We start from the raw sequence: 18,716 nt of genomic DNA, 5'->3' as shown, positions 1-18,716 counted from the left end.
TGATGATCCTTCTGGGCCCCTTCCAACACAAATGGTTCTATGAATTCCAGATCTATTAGACTCAGTTCTTCTTCAGAAAGTGTCACCAGTCTCCATCCCTAATATTTATCCAGGAAGTCTTATAGAAATCCTGATATCATACACACTTTCTGAACAACAGATTCAGTTGCAGACCCTTTATTTTCTGAATACTCACCATTTCCCTCATTAACTATGCCTATTCACAGACACTGATTGTTATTCCTCCATCTGTGTTCTCCAAAAATGAGTTCAAAGCATGAAGAAGAAAACATGACATATTCCACCTGCTTTTTCTGTTTGTTTGTTTTTTGCCACTTTTTTTGACTCTCTGGTCATGATCTGAGTATTCTACTTTCCTTAGTCCTTCCACTTATTCCTGCTTCGCTTCGTTATCATTCTGTTTTCTTACCATCTCATTAGTAATTTACACTGTTTTTTCCTTCTTTTCCTTTCCTTCTATTTTCTGGTCTCTGTTTCTGCTTTAGCTGTCCTTTTCAGTGAAAGCTCAGCTCAAATACTCTGTTGTATTTCTTTATTAATTTTAAATTAAATTCAAATGATCCACCAAAGTAAAATCAGTGTTACCTCTATCTCCTTGCTTCCCTGCCCATCCAACCTAATTACTTATGCCAGAGACACCAGAGAATGGTAATGAAGAAGAAATGTTAAGAGATTTACAAAAAATATATATCCAATAAAATAAAACCCTGTTTATTTTACCAGCTCAAATTGTCCAAGACTCTTCAGTTCCTTTATGAAAGTAATCACTGAATTTATCTCTTCCAAAGAGAAACATTGTTCACCTTCTCTGTTGTATGTTCCATCCTGTGAAGGAGAGGGCAGCAGTTCTGGTGAAATCACATGGAAAGCAATGTGCTTTCATTAGACCCCAATCCCTTCACTGATCATAGGAACAAGTTACAGCAGCTCTCAGCTAGCCCTCACCTCAGCCAGCCAGCTCCTTGATAGCTCATCCCATTTTTTAGGCTAGAATAAAGCCCTAGCTTGGTGTAGAAATGCGCACCTAGAAACTACTGGTCTCTGGGCTGGGTAATTGTATCACTACATGTCTGGATGTCTGCAGCTTTCTACTCTATCCTGCCATGAATTTAGAACCCACGACCCTGTTTTAGCCACATCTGTCCAAGAGGCAGAAGTTGCCTGCATAATTAAGTCCCTGTAAGCCTTTCAAGCAGGGGACTCCTCAGAAATGCATCCTTAAAAATTCTCAGTCTGAGAGAAATACTGCTAAAAGAGATCTCAGCTTGTCAGAAATGGTTTTTGCTAATGAAGCAAAATTTATGCAGATTCTATAAATGCAAAAAAACCCCAAACACAATAAAAAACCAAAAACAATACAAACAAAAAAAACCACCAAAAAAAACCCCTGCAAATGGATCTTGAATTGAGAATAAGACACAAAGTTGTAAGAAACAAAATTTAATTCTGATACTCATGGATCTCCATGCATGAGTCAACCAATTCTGGATGAAATTGTGAAAACACACAAATTTGTATATTAAAAAAGGACTTTTTAAAGTAACAACAATAATTTAGCACCTTCATTAGTGAAAGTTAGGTAAAATTACTTTTTTAAAGCTTTAAATGTATCTTCCATGCACAGCATTTTGAAAAATGACATAATTTGAGAGTAGAAATTTTACAAAAGAAAATTCAGTTTTCAATATAATGACATTTTTACTCTCCAGAATATAATAAAAGATGGTTTTGATTAAATACATTCTTAATTCTGTAAGTTGGCACCAACAATTTCAGAGGCATACAATTCAAAATTAAATATTTTCAAATAATAAGAAGAAAATAGTTGAAAAATACCTTGCTCACAGATGATCCATATATTTTTTGCAAAGCTTCTATGAAACTGGATGTTGAGGATTCATTAGATAAGAGAAATTTAAATGTATCTTCAAAAAGACGTTCTTTGGAAATTTGGTCCTGAATAGTCAATTCATTCTCAACTTGAAAGTCAAAGTATTCATACACCTGTTAGAAAAAATTATAAAAAACTATTGTTTGAATAACAACTCCAGTCTTCTCACAGCAATAAATACTAAACTGTAACTTTTAAGAAAGGTAATAACAACACAAACTGACAGGATTATAAAACAACAAATGCTGTGCCACATTTTCTGTCCCAACTCCATACCACAATGTTTGCTGCTCTCCAGTGGACAGACTGCACTATTGCAGACACATGTGAAAAGTTTTTTTCACATTTGATTTGAAATTGATTAAAAATATAAAATGTCAGATTATATGTTAACATAACTCTTGCAAAACTCATATGCTAAGGGTCACTGCAGAACATCTGTTACTACAGATGAAAGTGTAAGTTTTACAATATATAAACACAATTAACAAATTCATGGTTATGAAATATTGGCTAAACAAATTTAGTCATTAGCATAAACAAAAATATAGCGTCAATATGCATAGATTGTGTGCATACTACAATTTCCAAGTTATAATATTCAAAGTCAATGTTGCAGTAACTATCAATAGCTATTTTCTAGAGCCATTTGTTTTTTCAGAAGAAACTACTAACTGATTTTCTATAAATTTATGGATAAAGGATAATGGTTGAAACTTCTATACAGTCAGGTAAACATTATGTTTCATCTTTAGTTTCTTAAGCTCTTCTGGAATATTTTTTTACAACATGGTACTGATTTGTTATGACATACTACATTTCTTATACTAGCTAAGTAGGTCTTCTCGGAGTAATTAAAAATATTGTCTTCACGGACTTTTTAAATTCTGCAAATGTCTTTTCATATGTGCATTTTTCCTATGTGTTTAAAAGATTTTTTTTCTGAAGAATGCAGAGATTGACTGCACTGTTATTACCAGACCCTTGAACAGATTTTAAGTGGGGTTATATTAACTAATTTTTGTTAATAATTGTAGATCATAAATATAAAGAAACATTTTACATACCTAGGCATATGCATATTCATGTGTATACATAGGTAATGAGAACAGCTGGAAAGCAGTACAATAATTGTTTCAGGAGGGTTGTTCTGAGGCTGAAGTGGTACAAAAGCTGGCACAGGTCTCATTTCCCTGGCTTTAAGAGCCTTATGGATCATCCAGGAAGAAGACAGCACAATGGAATAAAAGCAGGTAATGAAATGAAGAAGTACAATCCAATTTATGAAGAATTTAATTTGTTTAAAAGCCAATTGTGGTTTTTTAACTTTCTCCACTTGTCTTTGTTCTGTCTTATTTAAGAACTAACTCCACTTTCATGCAATGCTTCCTATGGATTTTGTTTCACTGATATTCATTTGGGGTAATAGTTAGTATTTTAATGTAAACTGAAAAATTTGCACATTTTGATGGTCTGGTGAATTTTTCCACAGGAACTCTGACTCTTAAAAACTAGTTTCTTCTACAGAAACTCTCCACAATCAGTCAAAATTAATATTAAGGTACTTGTAGATTTCTTAGACATTTGAGGGTACCTATCAAAGAGAGTTTTCTGCTGTGTTCTTGCTGTAATTTTTTTGAGCGAAGCAATAATTTCTGCAACTTTCTCACCTTAAGAACTACTGGGTGTATGGACATGTTGAATCCAATGTCAAAGGTTAGCATTTGAAAACATTGGGTGCATCTGAAATACAACATAAAAGAAATCAGTTTCAGTGAGGTTAGGTACTGCTGTGAAATATGGAATCATAGAAGAATTTAGGTTGGAAAAGACCTTTCAGATAATTGTTTCCAATCATAAACCTAGCACTGCCAAGTCTACCATTGAACCATGTCCCTATACACAGTAAAATTCAATACACACACAGGTCCAGAGAATACATGCAGGAAAACATACACACATAGGTCAAGAAACAACAGACTGTGATACAGACTAAATAAATTTCTAGGAAGAGACTGCAGCATTAAACATGGAAGGAGTCAGATTGTGAGGTGATGAAAATTGTGCTATGTAAAATTGTTTTTAATGATTGACAGAGAGGGAGGTGAATTATGCTGAAGGAAGACATGCCTTTTGAAGAGAGTGAATGAGGCTCTGCAAAAGCTTTGAAAACATTTAGAGGAGAAGAGATGGTGAAACACTTCAGGCTTTGTGAAGCCAAAGAGCTCTGCTGCAGCTATGGGGATGTTTGGAGGCATGGTCCAGGAGTAATAAATAAGTCTTATGTTACACAAACAAGATATTTCATTGCATTGGTAAAAAAGACGTTTTGGACCACTGTCAAAATAGCTTCATCATCATTACACTCTTCCCCTCCTTGCTACCCTCTCCACTCACAATACAAGCTTTATTCCCAACTTGTGTGAGTCAAATGAGCTTTACATTACTGCTACTGAAACACCTGGTTCTCAAAATAGCTTAAACACATAAATTTAATAAATAGTAACTTATTTAGTACTTATCATAAAAATGTCAGGGATGGGACATAACATACATAGAAGAAATATTAATTTTATTTAGTGAAAATATTACATAATTGAGGTTGATTAATGTGTAAGAATTATAACACTTATAGTGATGATTACACACAGAAATGTGATTGTTGGTGCCTAGGTGTATTTCATAACGTACATTTTATAAAGTGTTTTACAGTGTCTCTTGTTCAGATTGCCTGCCAGAGCCAGATCTGAACAATCTGGGCTACTCTAGCATTAAATATTTGACATATGACAGAATGCTCACTGAAAGGAAATACAGCTTTATATATGTTAGGACTAGCCCAATTGTGAGTGATTTCTGTTCATTGGTGCTGCCTGAAATACTTCATTAGGACAGCATCTGGTCCTAAGTACTCATCATAACCTTTACACAAATTAGAAACACTGTGAATATTGAAGAGCTGGACTCCTTAAATGCAGCATGACCTTACTTTATAAAGAAGAACAAAATAGATGGGAAGTTTTTATTTTAAGATTCTTGTATCCTCTACGATTTTTATTCTGTTCTAAGGAGCTATCTTGACCCTAGCATCACAATGACTACTGCAAGTCACTTACTGATTGAAAGAATTTGGTCCTGAGGCAGATGATTTGCTGAAGACCTCAGTTATAAGCAGAAGTTTGCTTATAGCCTCCTTCATATTGCTGAAGGCTTGTTGGGGAGAACTGTTTCTGAAGAATATCTCAAAAAACCTTTGCAGCTGTGAAAGAGAATACATACATTTTTGAGCATTTACAATAAATCAGTGCTTAAAATCATAAATTAAAAGCTGATAGAAATAAAAATTGACTTGGAATATCATCTTCAATTCTTATTCATTTGTACAATAAAGTGGAATGAAAAGTTCCACACAGCATACTAATAGAGAATGACTTTTTATTTGCAAATAAGTTTATCAGAAATGAAATCTATATTAATGGTTTAGAAAATTATTGCTCGGAGTCTAAGCTTACTTTGATAAAACCTTTTGCTGCCACTGGTTCTAGGCAAACAGACTCACAAGTGCTTGTATCTTCATCAATGGGTAAAAGCACACTCAAAGTAAAAGTCTTCTCTTTCCTTAACATACTGTGCCAAGGGCTATCCCACTTGACCGTGACTACAAATCCATAACTCTGGGCAACAAGCTCTAAATTGAAGAAAGATGTTGGAAAAATGATCAGCCACTGCAGCCTGTGTTTTGACCAAACTCTCCATATTCTGTGGTTTTCAGACTCATGAACCCTCCCAGTTGCATATTTAGTGGTCTGCACAGCACTGTCTGCAGGTGCTTTCAGCAATCAGTAAATTCACCCCTATCATCACTTCAGATATAGAATCAGGGAAACAACTGGAGCAGCACAGAGACCCAGTGAGGAGTGAGACATAGGCAGGTTTTGTAGTATCAGAGTCCTCAGTGCTAAGAAAGGGGCTGCCTTTGAACCATATTTCCATTAGAGTTATCATACACCACAGAACCCAGTTAAGGTCTGAGCTATGTAAAACTGTTAGATAATATAGTAGTACTATATTACCAAAGAGACACTCTCACATACCAAAAAATTTACTATCTTCACAAATAAAGCATGTAAAGTATATGCAGAACACATTTTGTATTAACATTAAGAAACAAAAAAATTTCTGATTATTTCTGGGAATTTCTCTACTACATTTTTTTAGAAATGCTAATATATATTTTCTATTATCACCCACTTATACATGCCCCAGTGGGGTAATATAATGGAAGGATGTAGGCTTCTGTAGAAAACCCTCCTGAGGACTGATATGCTTGGCACCTCTCCATGGACTGCTACAGCCATGAGGGGTTAACCAAGCCTGGGACTCAAAAGAAGTTTAATGTGATATTTTGGCTCCAAAGCGTGATCACAGAACCACAGGGAGCTCTGGAGGTCATCTGGTCCAACCCTCCTGCTTAAGCTGGATCATCTACAGTTGGTTGCCCAGTACTGTGTCCAGAAACCTTTTGAATACCTCCAAGGATAAAGACTTCCACAACTTCTCTGGGCAACCTCTGTGCCAGTGCTTGGTCACCCTCAAAGTAAAAGTGTCTCCTGATGCTCAGAAGGAGCATGACATGTTTCTATTTGTGCCCATGGCCTCCTGTTCTGCCACTAGGCACCACTGAAAGGGAACTTTGTCTTCTTTACTGCCTCCCTTCAGCTATCCATACACTTTGATGACATCCCTCTGGCCCCTGAGAAGCTTCTCCAAGCTAAACAGTCCCAGCTCTTTCAGCATTTCCTTGTATAAGGAATGCTGCAGACTCTTAATAACCTTATTGTTCCTTCCCCTCTGGACTTTCTCCATGTCTCTCTTGTACTGGGAAGTGTAGAAATGGACACAGTACTCCAGGTGTGTCACAAGGGCAGACTGCTGGCTGATAGTCAGCCAGGTCCTAGACCCTTTCCTGCAAGCTGTTTTCCAGCCACTGGCCCCCAGCATATGCTGGTGCCTGAGGCTGTTCCTTCCCAGGTGCAGGACTTTGCACTTCCCCGTGTTGAATTGCATGAGGTCCCTGCCAGCCCTTATCTCCAGTCTGCTGAGGTTCTTCTGGGTGGCATAATGATCTTCTGATGTATCAGCCACTCCTCCCAGTTTTCTGTCATCAGTTAAATTGCTGAGTATACACTCTGCCCAATCACCCAGACATTTAACGAAGATGTTGAACAGGAATAGACTCAGAAAGGATCTCTGCATACAATGCTAGTTCCTGGTGATGTGCTGTGATATTCACTATGCTTACACCAGAACTTCTAGCATACTTCTCTCCACCCTAGTCGAGAGAATTTTCTAGACAGTTTTGGAGTTTCCCCTTGTGAGCATGAAAACTTTCAAGGACACTGGTCTGCACTGGCACAGATGAAAGCCTTTCACTTCCTTCAGGTAGCATATTGTAGTTAAATGTGATAAGCACTTTTCAATTTCCTTTTTAAAAAATTCTGTAACATTGCTTACAGCCAGGCATGGGAGATGCTTGAACATGCAGCTAACATTGATCCTCCTTTGCTTTTTGCTCTCTTCAGTTTCACTAACTCCATCCAGTTGTGCTGGTAAATAACTGAAGGGTAGGAATTTGGTCTGTTTGCCTTCCTGTTCTTATCACCTCTGTTTCTATTTCTACAAGTGGTTGGATTTCCAGGTTTTACTGACTAAAAGAATTGTGACCCATGTACAGATCTGTGCTGAAGGTTTATAGTGCCTGGGACTTATGTCCATCTTTTTCATAAAGCTATTTGAAATGCCAATAGGGAAAAAATGGCAACAATATATACAGCTGAAGTTATAAAATTAAACTTCTGACTGCAGAAAATGGTGAAGCAAAGGTTACACATATAGCCTCAACTCTGGATATCTGCCTGATGCTGAAATCTTGAATTAAATCACACTGTATTTCTATACCGTAGAATGTTTGTCATGTGTATTGCAGTCCCATGAGCCTACTGGCCAAAGGAGCCCTGGATACATTATTTGGAGATTATGCAGCTCCTCACATCACACTCTATTTCATCTCCAAAACAGCCTGAGAAGGAGTCCTTGTTTCCCAAATCTAAGACCACAAAAGCTGTGTTTCTCCCACAGAGTGGTACAAAGATTAAGAACAAGAAGCTCCACATTTTTCAAATAAGTTCTGATCCAGATTCATCTTCAAGTGAAGTTGTTCCACTTCAGTTCCTTGTTCAGGTCAAATCCAGTTAATTAAACTATTCATGTGAAATAAAGAAAAAAAAATTAAAATGAAGACCAATCTCACCAAGGTGGTTCTTCAGCTGAATTTTGCAAATATTTCCATCACCTCTGCCAGATTCTGTGCACAACCTACAATCCCACTACTATGGCTTTCATCTTTTCTCTAATTTCCTAAATCTCCAGTGGGTATTGAAGGACTAAGTGAGAAGATGTGCTATTGTGCTGCACAGGGAGCATAAGGAGTTGAAAAGTTTTATAAGAGAGATGGGGATTACTGGAAGGAAGAGCAAGGCCACCATTAGCTCTTTTCCTCCCTCACCATCAGTCAATTCCCAAGCACTTTAATGCAAAGAATACATAATGTTTATATTTCTAGTAACAACTGATGAAGACAGGCTGGCTTGACCTACTGGTACTCAGAGCATGCTATTGGCTATAATAGTCAACTGTTGCCATCAGAACAGGCATTAAAATAAAATTGGCATCTCTACAAAACTACATTTTAGTTACAGCTTTCCTTAGCCAGACTAGAAAAGAAACATTGCTCAACAGGTTCTCAATAGAGGATATCAGGTTTTAGACCAATATTTGTTCTAAGCCAATGGCTGAAAAGAAATATTTAGTCAGGCTGGTTCAGGACCAATAGAGATGAGATTAATACTTCAGGTTCAATTCCAATTCATTAAAAAATCCTTTTTAAACACGTTTGGGTTAGGTTTGACTCCAACAGATTCCACAGGATTTACAGCAACCGATAGGAAAAATTTAAAGAGTATGAATTAAGGGTGATAACATGTGAAAATCTCAGCAACCTCAGGTTCTTCTGAGTGAATAAAAGTATATAAATATCTGTGTTCAATTGCAAAATAATAAAGAGCTGAAAGTTTCTTCAAGTGACCACCACTGGTGCTGATCCTCTCACTTTCAGAGGAAACAGACTGCTTGTCCAGCAAAATGCACCCTCACCATTGACAGAGTGTGATTAACAGAAGCATTGAACAATTTAAAGAGAACAGAGTAGGAAATACTGCTGGCAATTACAGGAACCTATTCTTGGAGAAAACTGACCTCTGGCTGGCTGATTTTTAAGCAGAGGAATAGGGTTTAAATTTTAGTAGGCTGTAAGACTAAATGTAGACATGCACATTTATTTTATACAATGACATCATTATACACAAGCTTGAAGGTGTTCATCCAAATGCTGGACTCATACAGTTGGAGGTATGTTCCAAATATTTACGTAATGCCTTACAGAAGTGTGCAAATGCAGTCAAGTTGCATGGATCAAGTACACATTTTCTGTGAAGGCAGAATGAACTAGAAATACGCTTCAGATTAGTTTAAACTCATTGACCTTTCACTACCCAATAACTTCTTGTTTGAGGAAAAGCCATTGGGAAAAAAAAGGCCAACTCAATTTTAATTTTATGATGCATTTTTGTAACCCATTTTGACATCCGGTTTTTAAAATCTGCAGTCATTAAAATTAGCCTTATAATCTCAATGACATAGAGCCCTCTGGCTCCTCAAAAATACACTGAATCATCAGGTGAAGGTCTGACACATTGAAAAAATGCAATTTAATTGACAAAGGAATTCTAATTTGCAGACTTCATGTAGAGAGTCATGGAGCCTGAAGAAGAGTGGAAGAGTGTGGCACTCTCTGGGCTGAATGTCATGATGACTGTAGTAATTCCCTCAAGTAGATTTTCCTCGGGCAATTTTTTTGCAAATTTATTCCTCAGGAGAGCTGCTGGGGCAGCCTGGGGCAGTTACCTGAAGGGTCAGCTGAGGATTGCCCTGAGAGAGTGTATAAAACCAAACTGTAGTGATCTTTCTGAGATTGTCTTCTAGCTCAATGCTAAGCAATCTTGCCTCCTGATGAAACAAACAAGACTTTCCTTAACTAACATTGGGAATGGCCATAAACTCAAACTTAGAACGCCTTCCTTTACTGAGTGCACTGATTAGTTTTCTGTTGATGTAACAGGTGTTCAGAGACACAGCTCACATGAAGACAATTCACTCAGGTGCCAATACTGTAGAGGAATCCCAGACTACAACACTACACATCTTATGTCTATGTACAAGCTAAATGTCTAGGTTCCCTTTACACCTCACTGCAGAACACAGATGCTTGACGAGCATAATTTATGCCATTCCAAAGTAGCTGTCTCAAAACAGTGACATTAACTGCAATCTAAAATTGCCTGGTTCCCCTGGGGAATCCAAGTGAGACACTGAAGACTGATAGGAGATCTGTCACTGCAATGCTCATACAACCTGCCCACGGACACCACCACCTGTGTGCCTGGAATATGCAGAACTGTCTGGGATGATGTTTGACCAAACTTACCATGATAAAGAGGAATGTGACCATCAGCAAGGTTAAACAGCAGCCAGGAAATTACAAAGTGACTTTTGAAACAAAGAAGTAGTCAGCTTGGGAAATAACAGAAAAGGAGCATGAAAATTTGCAACAGGAGAGAGACTCAATGGAGAAAGCAGCAGCCAAAACCTGATCAGGCACTGGCACAAATCAGCCTGTTGGCACCACAGCTTCTGCCTAGACTGCAGGGAATACTGGGATGTAAGGATGGGCACAGCTCCTGAGTGGGTACATGTGAAATGGACACCCGCAGAGCAGGGGCCCCCACTTCTCCAAGAAGTGCAGAGGTGCACAAAAGAAGGGAAGCTGCATCCCAGGAGAGCAGCACTGTGTCTGTCACCTTTGTTGCCTGTGAGATAGAGGCTGGATAAACATGGGTGAATGAGTAGATGTCACTAGAGTTTCAGGGAGTATTTACAGAAGGATGTTTAGAAATGTGCAGTTTTCAGTTAAGTGTTTTAAGTGTCTGGCATCATGATTTATCTCCTCTGTTACTGAAATTGATAGAAGGTATATTATAATTACTGGCTGCCAGTTGATTGTATGTCATCAATTTGACACTTCTGGGTTTGGTTAAGCAATGTGAATTCCTACATTTTTTCCTGTAACAGTAACTCCCCCTTGGAGGCATAGATGAGCTCTGAACCTATCTCAGAGGCAAGGAGGTAGAAGAAGAGATCACCACTGAGTAATTCAATGCAAATTTGAGGTTTTCATTTTAGGATTTAGAACATCCTACTTTACAGTATTTGTATGAATCGATTTTGAAAGACCTTGCTGGTTCCTAGCAGGAGCCTTCAAAATGACAAACCAGAAAAAATTATCAGGATAAGAGTTGGAAAGTAAGGTTTATGTCTCAGGGGTGAAAGTATGACTTTTGGTTTCAAGAAATTACCCTTCCTGAAGTAGCAAAGGGCATCCTCTCCAGATTGTTCTGCTACGTACTGGAACTGTTGCATTCTTTCTGATCAGCTGGATATTCAGGCTCTCAAGGTCTTACAGTAATTGCCTCTTCTTGAAAATAGCTTGAATAATTTAATAAATCTCTAAAAACTTTCAACATAGGCTCTATTCTCTCAGTTCAACTTTGTAAATTCATTCTTCTTACTGGATCTTTGGTAAAATTTCTTCACCATGTCCAAATGCTTTTGGGCATAAGTTGTTCATATGTATAAAAATACTGGTTTAAAGACAAACAGTAATCTCCTTGATTATATTTATGGTAGTATCTAAACATCTTACACGTTTGCAAGAATAAAAACTATTTCCACATAGAAGGCCAGGAATAAGCGTACTTAGCAATGAAGCTATTTCCAATATTTTCTGCTAGCACAGGTGGACCTTTCCACTGACCAGAGCATATAGAAATAGTTCAAAGGCCATGTAATGGGAGAAAAATATACCCATGAACCATGTATGAATGATTCCAGAATAAACCACCAGAAAACAGTTCAGTGATTTATCATAATTTTATTGCATTAGCTCAGGTAGATCTGTTTATTCCACTCCTTATTTATTGTTATGATGTGCCCTTTCTCTGCAGCTCTAACATGGCACTTGATGAAAGGGGAAATCACATTAGTATCAAAATATTTTTACAGTAAATTTCCCACTTTTGCATATATTTTTTGTTACATAAGATTTTTAAAAATATCGCATTAAATTGTCCAGGAAAAAAAATCGTTCACAAAAAACCCCAATATCTTGCCCCTTAACACATTCATAACTTAATTACATGGAGAAGACAAGGCCATCTGAGAAAGATTTCTTTTCTCTCAAGTTCCTTGCTCTTAAGACTAAGTCCAAAAGCAAAAAGCCACTGACCAGCTTCAGCAACCATGAAATTAGGCCTTTTGACTGAGATTGAACTAAGAATGGTTTCCCAACTCAGGGAACCTTTCTTAGAGGAAAAGTAAAGGAGATTTATTAACAGTATTTCCCAGGTTGCTGTGAGAACCAAAAGCGTATAAGCTTGACTAAGGGAAGATGGATTCCAAAAAAAGGAAACATGAGAAGAATCAGGATAATAGCAGGCAGGTCTAGGATAGCTGGAAGCCACAGAAGGGCATGCTTACAGAGCTGACTGGATTGAACAGCCAAAGCAAGAGGATATGTGAACTAGAAAAACACCAAAGTTCTAAGGGCCAGGATAATAGTGTAAAAACTTATGACATATCCACATGGTGTAGAGGACAATCAGTCTCAAGCTCTTACTTAGCTAAATAGGGATGTTCAGAATGAGAAAAGCAGAAAGAGAACTCTAGAAAGAATTTTATTTGTGCACTGTATAACAAGCTGGCACAGATGAAGTCAAAGAAGGAAGGATTTCTTATTCTTTCTTTTAAGACAAGAATTAAGGATATGAAATCAAGTCATATTTGACTTTGCTGAAGCTTTAAAGCAAATACTCTTTCTCAAGCAACACATAAACAATCTGTACCTAAAATCTGAAATGTACGAGTATCATTGCTCGAAGACATTGCTACAACCAAAAACATTCATGAATTTAAAAATCTAGTAGTGAATTGCATGCATAAAAGCCCATTGGCGCTTATTAAACATCAAGACATATATTCTACTTCCAGTTTTGTGTTTCTAACCCCGCAGGTTACCAGAAACAGATATAGTCTGCCTAGGGACCACTACAACTTTGTTTGTCCTATAACATAGATTTCTGATGCTCTCTTGACTGCCACAAATAGCAGTGCATCAGACTAAGCATGTCTTTGATCCCTCCCAGTTCATTCTTATATCAGTGAAAAGAGAAATTATAGATATCATGAGGAAAGAAAACAGAGATGGCATTGATATTATGCTCAATCTGCCAGAAAGAAGAGCATTGCAGTATTCTAACAGAACCTAATGCACAAATTTAATTTTAGGCCCACATAACCCTGCAATCTAATTGATTAAGAATTGATGGTAATTTTTCTTGTGTGTTTGCTCCTGTAAGTGACAGGGCAAAGATATAAAATTAAAACAAACAAACAAAGAATAAATATAAAACAAAGGGGAAAGAAAATTCCCAAGCCTTTCCGCTGTTTGCAAGCATGTTTCTCTTTATCTGTATGTATGTTTTCTATCTCACTTAAAATACGTGTGGTTAATACTTCAAGTAGTACCAAAGCTGGTCACTTGAGGGCAATACTGCAATTTAATTTCCACCACGCTCGTCTCTCCGCCAGACCGGCAAATCAGATTAAAAGATGGATTTCCTGTAAAGGTAAGGGTCCAGTTTTACCTGCACGTATGTTAAGTAGGAAAAAAAAAATCTATATTTGGAAACGAGTTTCCAAATACTTAATACACAAAGACAGTTTCAGCAACAGTTATAGTGACACACACCACAGTAAGTTTAGCAGCAGCTGCTTTAATAAATTATACTTACTACACTTCACAACTAGAAAATTACTTACAAACAGAGTTTCACCTGAGCCCATCAAGGGTTATGCAAGAACACCAGTCAAGGAATTCAAGTCGAGGAGGCACCTGTCTATTTTGGATGAGCAAAAGGATGATGAGCCATAGCAGGGGCCATGGGAAGTTGCTGACAGCACAGAAGAGCCCTCCCTGATGATGCAGGACGCGGTACTTGTCTACAAAAGTGCATCCCTTCATAAAGCACTGGAATCAGGCTGGGAAAGGTTAATGGCAGGGCAAAGGAAGCAGTTCACAGTGTGTTAAGCCTTGAAATAATTAATCACAAATTACTGGTTTGTACACTGGCTTCTATAAAAGAGATAATTATTCAGGGATCAGCATTCTTCTCAATACATATACATAATGTCGATTAACACAAAAGGAATTATTGTATACATTTACAAAGACCCCTTAACTGGTACAATATGCAAAATACAAAGCTTCTATTTTATTAATAATTTTTTAACACACAGATGGTCTAAATATGCAGTTTCCAACTCTCCTCAAAGAAATAAGGCTATTACACAGCTCTCATATCTAAACATCTGTGTGGCAGAAAGCCATTCTCTCCCCTGCATCTCTTGCATTTCCCCATGCTGGGCCCAAATCTGGAGTTGCACTTTTGTTACCTCTTGACTGCACACAAAATCCTCATGCCAGCTCAGGATTTACCTTCTATTTCTTCCTGAAATGAAATACTAAAATATGTATAATCCAGAGAAAACCTGGCAGCTGGTGAGCAAAACACACTTGAACTCTTCCTGAACTGCCATTTGACCAATGCTTATTCAAGGAATCATTCTGAAGCCATGCCACTATGACTACAAAAAGCAAATATATATTGCAAAGATCATTTACAATAGTTTACTAACAAAAAGGCAGTGGGGAATGCAGTATTATTTAATGAAACTCCTGTTTTTTCTTCACACAGTTTCTCTCAATCATTGATATCATATAGCTACCTCATCTTCAGTTTTTTTTAAAAATCTCTCTTTCATATATCCCATAGTCTAGTAACTCCTAGCATCCATAATGCATTGTTGTACACAGGAGACCAAATTTTAAACATATTTAACATACTGAGTTTGTGATAGCAAAACTAAGTTAAACACAAATGTGAATTAATTTCTCATTAAAAATGTTGCAATTATACTAGTATGAGAAAAATTTTCCTGACCAGAGGTCTATACACACTGAGGAGGTGTCATGGGTTAGCACTGGCCAGATGTTAGTGCACTCATGAATATATGTTTTTTCTCTAACAGCTCCTGTGGGATGTGATCAGGAACAGAGCAGAGCAGGCTTAAATCTTGAAAACAAAAAAAAAACCCACCAAAACTTTATTAATTACATAAGAACAGGGACAGAAATACTCTTAAACACACACAGAGACAGAAATAAAAACTTCTTAGAACATTTCTTCTCCCAGTTTCTACCTCCCCACCCATCACTCTTCAAAGACCAACTCTTGGGTTTTAGATTAAACAATCACCACTCAAAAACAAACTAATCTTCAATTCAGCAAGGGAGAGAGGAGTCTCTCTCGCACCACAGACTGTTCCTCAGAAAACACGGGTCCACCCCTTATGTGTTCCCATGTCACCCCTGGCACCGCCCGGAGAAGTCTGCTAAGGTGACACTCTCTTTTTCTTATGTCCAGCGCTCTCACCGCTGTCTCATAGGCCAAAACTACATACAGGGCTTTTTAAGGATGCTGCATGCCGAGCTCTCCCCCTTTTTACCCAGGGGCCGGGGTTCCAGGAGCAGGTCTGCCCTGAGGGCAGAGGGCGCCACCTCACCCTCCCCCTCTTTTCTCTGCTCGCTCTACTCTTCCAAGTGCCAGTCACTGTAGCAAAAACAAGGGCAGCTGCATCCACCCAAAAATGCAGTTTATGTTCAAAAGAGACTTAAGTTCAGTCCATGGCTGACATTATGCAAGAGAATTCTAGCTCAAAAGGCTACTCCTCTCATTCTTCCATCGAGTTCCTTTCAATCATGCTTTATCATCTCGGTCCCAGGCCGCTTCCCTCTCTCCTCCGAAACCACCAGTCATGAGAATCAATGTCTAAGAAAAGTTTCTTTCTGCCAAGCAAGGGTTAACAGTTTTTTCTCGGCAGGGTGCAGGCTCAGGCACTCCCAGGCTGGGCAACCCCCACGTGGCTGGGCACCTTCTCCCGGAGTTTGGGGGGGAGGAGGGGGGTGAGCACACACAGAAGGCACTTCCACAGTTTTCCACCCCTCCATCCTGGACGGGGCAGCTCAGTTCCAGTCCTGTCCCCTCTCTTCTCCCCCCCCTGGGGGCTCTGGCTTACCTGAGCCTGACCACGTGTTTCCCCTCCCCCACCCAGCCTCGTGGCTGGGCAGGGGAAGGAAGCCTGACACGTCTCTCTGCTGAAACCGGGATCTGAAAAGAGGCCGAACCCTCCAGACTCCTGCTTTTAACTCTTTGTGTCCTCAGAGGCGTGTCCAAACCTCCGAGTGACTAATCCAGGTGCCAGCAGAGAAGCTGATCACTGATTGGACTGCCCACATCTCCCTGGAAAAATTCACCTCCCCCCCAACCACGACAGGAGGTCTCTGAATTATGGTATAACATTACTGAAAGCAGATAATCAAAATGATTCTCATCTCTGCATTAAAAAAAAAAAAAAGAAAAAAGAAAAGAAAATCAGTCAGTTGCAAACAAAACACTGAAAACCACTGGCAAAATTTTCTAGACCAAAGTCTCCTCTCTAGGCATGTTTAGTCCCTGATGAGTAGTCTATCAGTTGAAAAACAGGTCTTGGATATTCTGTCTGTATAGACTACTGACAGGTTGAACCTTCAAAACGTGGCAAATTCTATCCTACACAATAGAGCTGACAGAAACTTGAAGCTTAGGAGCTTTCTGGACCAGGCTCCTTGGCTGGTACAAGCATGCATTGCTCCACTGGCCACTTTGGGAGAGATTACTCTTCTGGCATTGTATGCTGCACTGGCAAGTGATGGAGGCCTCCATGAAGCTTTTGAGAAATTTGACAAAATCTCTTAACAAAGGATATCAGTGGCTGAATTCATGTCTTCTCCCAAGTATTTTCAGATGGGAGACCTGCCTATTGCCTCTGCATCAAGCCCAGACTCTCTATATGATTTTTCCGGGTAGTGCTTTCTTGCCACTCTATAAACTCCCAGTGTCTCTGTTCTCCTGGAAGCTTCCTGCCCCCTTCTTTACATGGCACACTGTGCTGAGAGGCAGCCTTACACACCCCATTTTCCATCAGTTTTTAATTTGCATTTCAATATCTACATCACTACAAATGTGCTTTCTTTCACAAATGGTGACTGTATTTTGTGTATTTTTCACAATTTTGATGAGTTTGTCTGAAGCTATGGAAGGCATAATGCCACAACAGTAGTAAACAGATTGGAACCACTGCAGATGCACTGCTACATCTATTTATCATTTTTATTGCTTCTTCAGCTGCCAAAGTGCTCTGTAAATGGTGGCTGGCACCCTGTTCAGCAGACTTCCCTCAGTGGGAATTGTTTTTCAGAGCGATATCAGAATTATTAATGACTACTAGCCTTTAAAGTAGTCCCTACTTCAGCTGCAACAGTGATGCTGCTGGATATTGTGCTATTTTAATAAGCGTAAACCAAAACTGAATCCCAGAGTTTGAAAGCGAGTGACCATTACTCTTCATAAATGTAAATGGAGGAAAATACATGGCAAAGTAATATACCTCCATGAGCTTCCACAACTTAAGTCGGGGGGAAGAGAGAAGTAAATTCAGCTCACCTAATTTTGGCAATCCAGAATTTGGCATGTTCTCTAAGAATGTCATAGCCCATAGAAGGAAACAAACACTTTCACCAGGAAACTCATTCCAAAACTGGCATCTAAATTAAGTGGTATGATTTGTTCTCTAGAGGTGTCTGTTTCTCCAATGACCAGAATTAGATAATGAGCTTAGCCTAGGCACTCCACTGGGCGAGAGCTAAAATTGCAGAATATACCAAATGGCTGATATCATCAACAGTCCTGACAGTGATACCACAACACCCAGACTGATCCAAAGCTGTGACCTGCTCCTACCCAAGAAGGCTACATGGGCAAAGCACACCCATCCTTTAACAGCTGCTGCAGCAGCTGATCTGTGTGACCTCAAGACATCACTGTCACATTGTGACCATAATTCTTCAGGGGGAAGAAGCAATGGCACAACTGTAGCTTCTTCACAAAGAGATATGTGTTACAAGCACAGTCCCCTGCTAGAAGAAGAAAGGAATGGGAAGGCATATTTGCAAATCCATGGGACTGCTGAGAAAGCAAGATGTGGAGAGAGATATCCACTTGAAGATATCCAGAATTAATCTAAGGCACATATGAAACATCCTTTTTCATAAAATGGAGACCATGGGGGAACCATCCTATCCATGGTATACTTATTTAGAAGTGACCTGACCCTCCTCTAGTCTGTTTTACTACACCTAAAAGAGAAATCTAAACAAACCGTTTTAAGTATTTGCTTTCCCTTTTCACAACACTGTCAATATCGCAGCAGAAGTTGCTACTGCATGGCAGCACCCACACTGCTATGCTTCAGAGAAAACTCTGACCTTGCAACTGCTGTAAAATGTCACCAATAAAAATGGGCTTGGAGATATGCAAATCCCAGGCCCCCAGTGCACAGGGCAATGCTTTCCTGCTTCATGAAGCAAACCCCACTTGTTCTGAGAAATGAAAACTGTACATTAGAAGAATATTCA

The 18,716-nt window shown here is 38.8% G+C and overlaps 1 protein-coding gene across 3 annotated transcripts in view; it reads right to left on the bottom strand.

Annotated features, from left to right (window-relative positions):
* CPED1 (cadherin like and PC-esterase domain containing 1) overlaps window positions 1–18,716 on the bottom strand; it is a 158,016-nt gene that overhangs the window by 80,970 nt on the left and 58,330 nt on the right. For all 3 annotated transcript variants that reach the window (XM_063396755.1, XM_063396757.1, XM_063396756.1), the window contains exons 8-11: window positions 5,029–5,171; window positions 3,583–3,655; window positions 1,858–2,025; window positions 742–846 (exon numbers count right to left, since the gene is read on the bottom strand). In XM_063396755.1, coding sequence (XP_063252825.1) covers window positions 742–846; window positions 1,858–2,025; window positions 3,583–3,655; window positions 5,029–5,171 — 489 coding nt within the window. The remainder of the gene's footprint in view (window positions 1–741; window positions 847–1,857; window positions 2,026–3,582; window positions 3,656–5,028; window positions 5,172–18,716) is intronic.

This window comes from Prinia subflava, chromosome 4, assembly GCF_021018805.1.
Source record: "Prinia subflava isolate CZ2003 ecotype Zambia chromosome 4, Cam_Psub_1.2, whole genome shotgun sequence".
Lineage (NCBI taxonomy): Eukaryota > Metazoa > Chordata > Aves > Passeriformes > Cisticolidae > Prinia > Prinia subflava.
The sequence above is the reverse complement of the archived record's forward strand: the minus strand, read 5'-3'. Positions and strand labels throughout refer to the sequence as shown.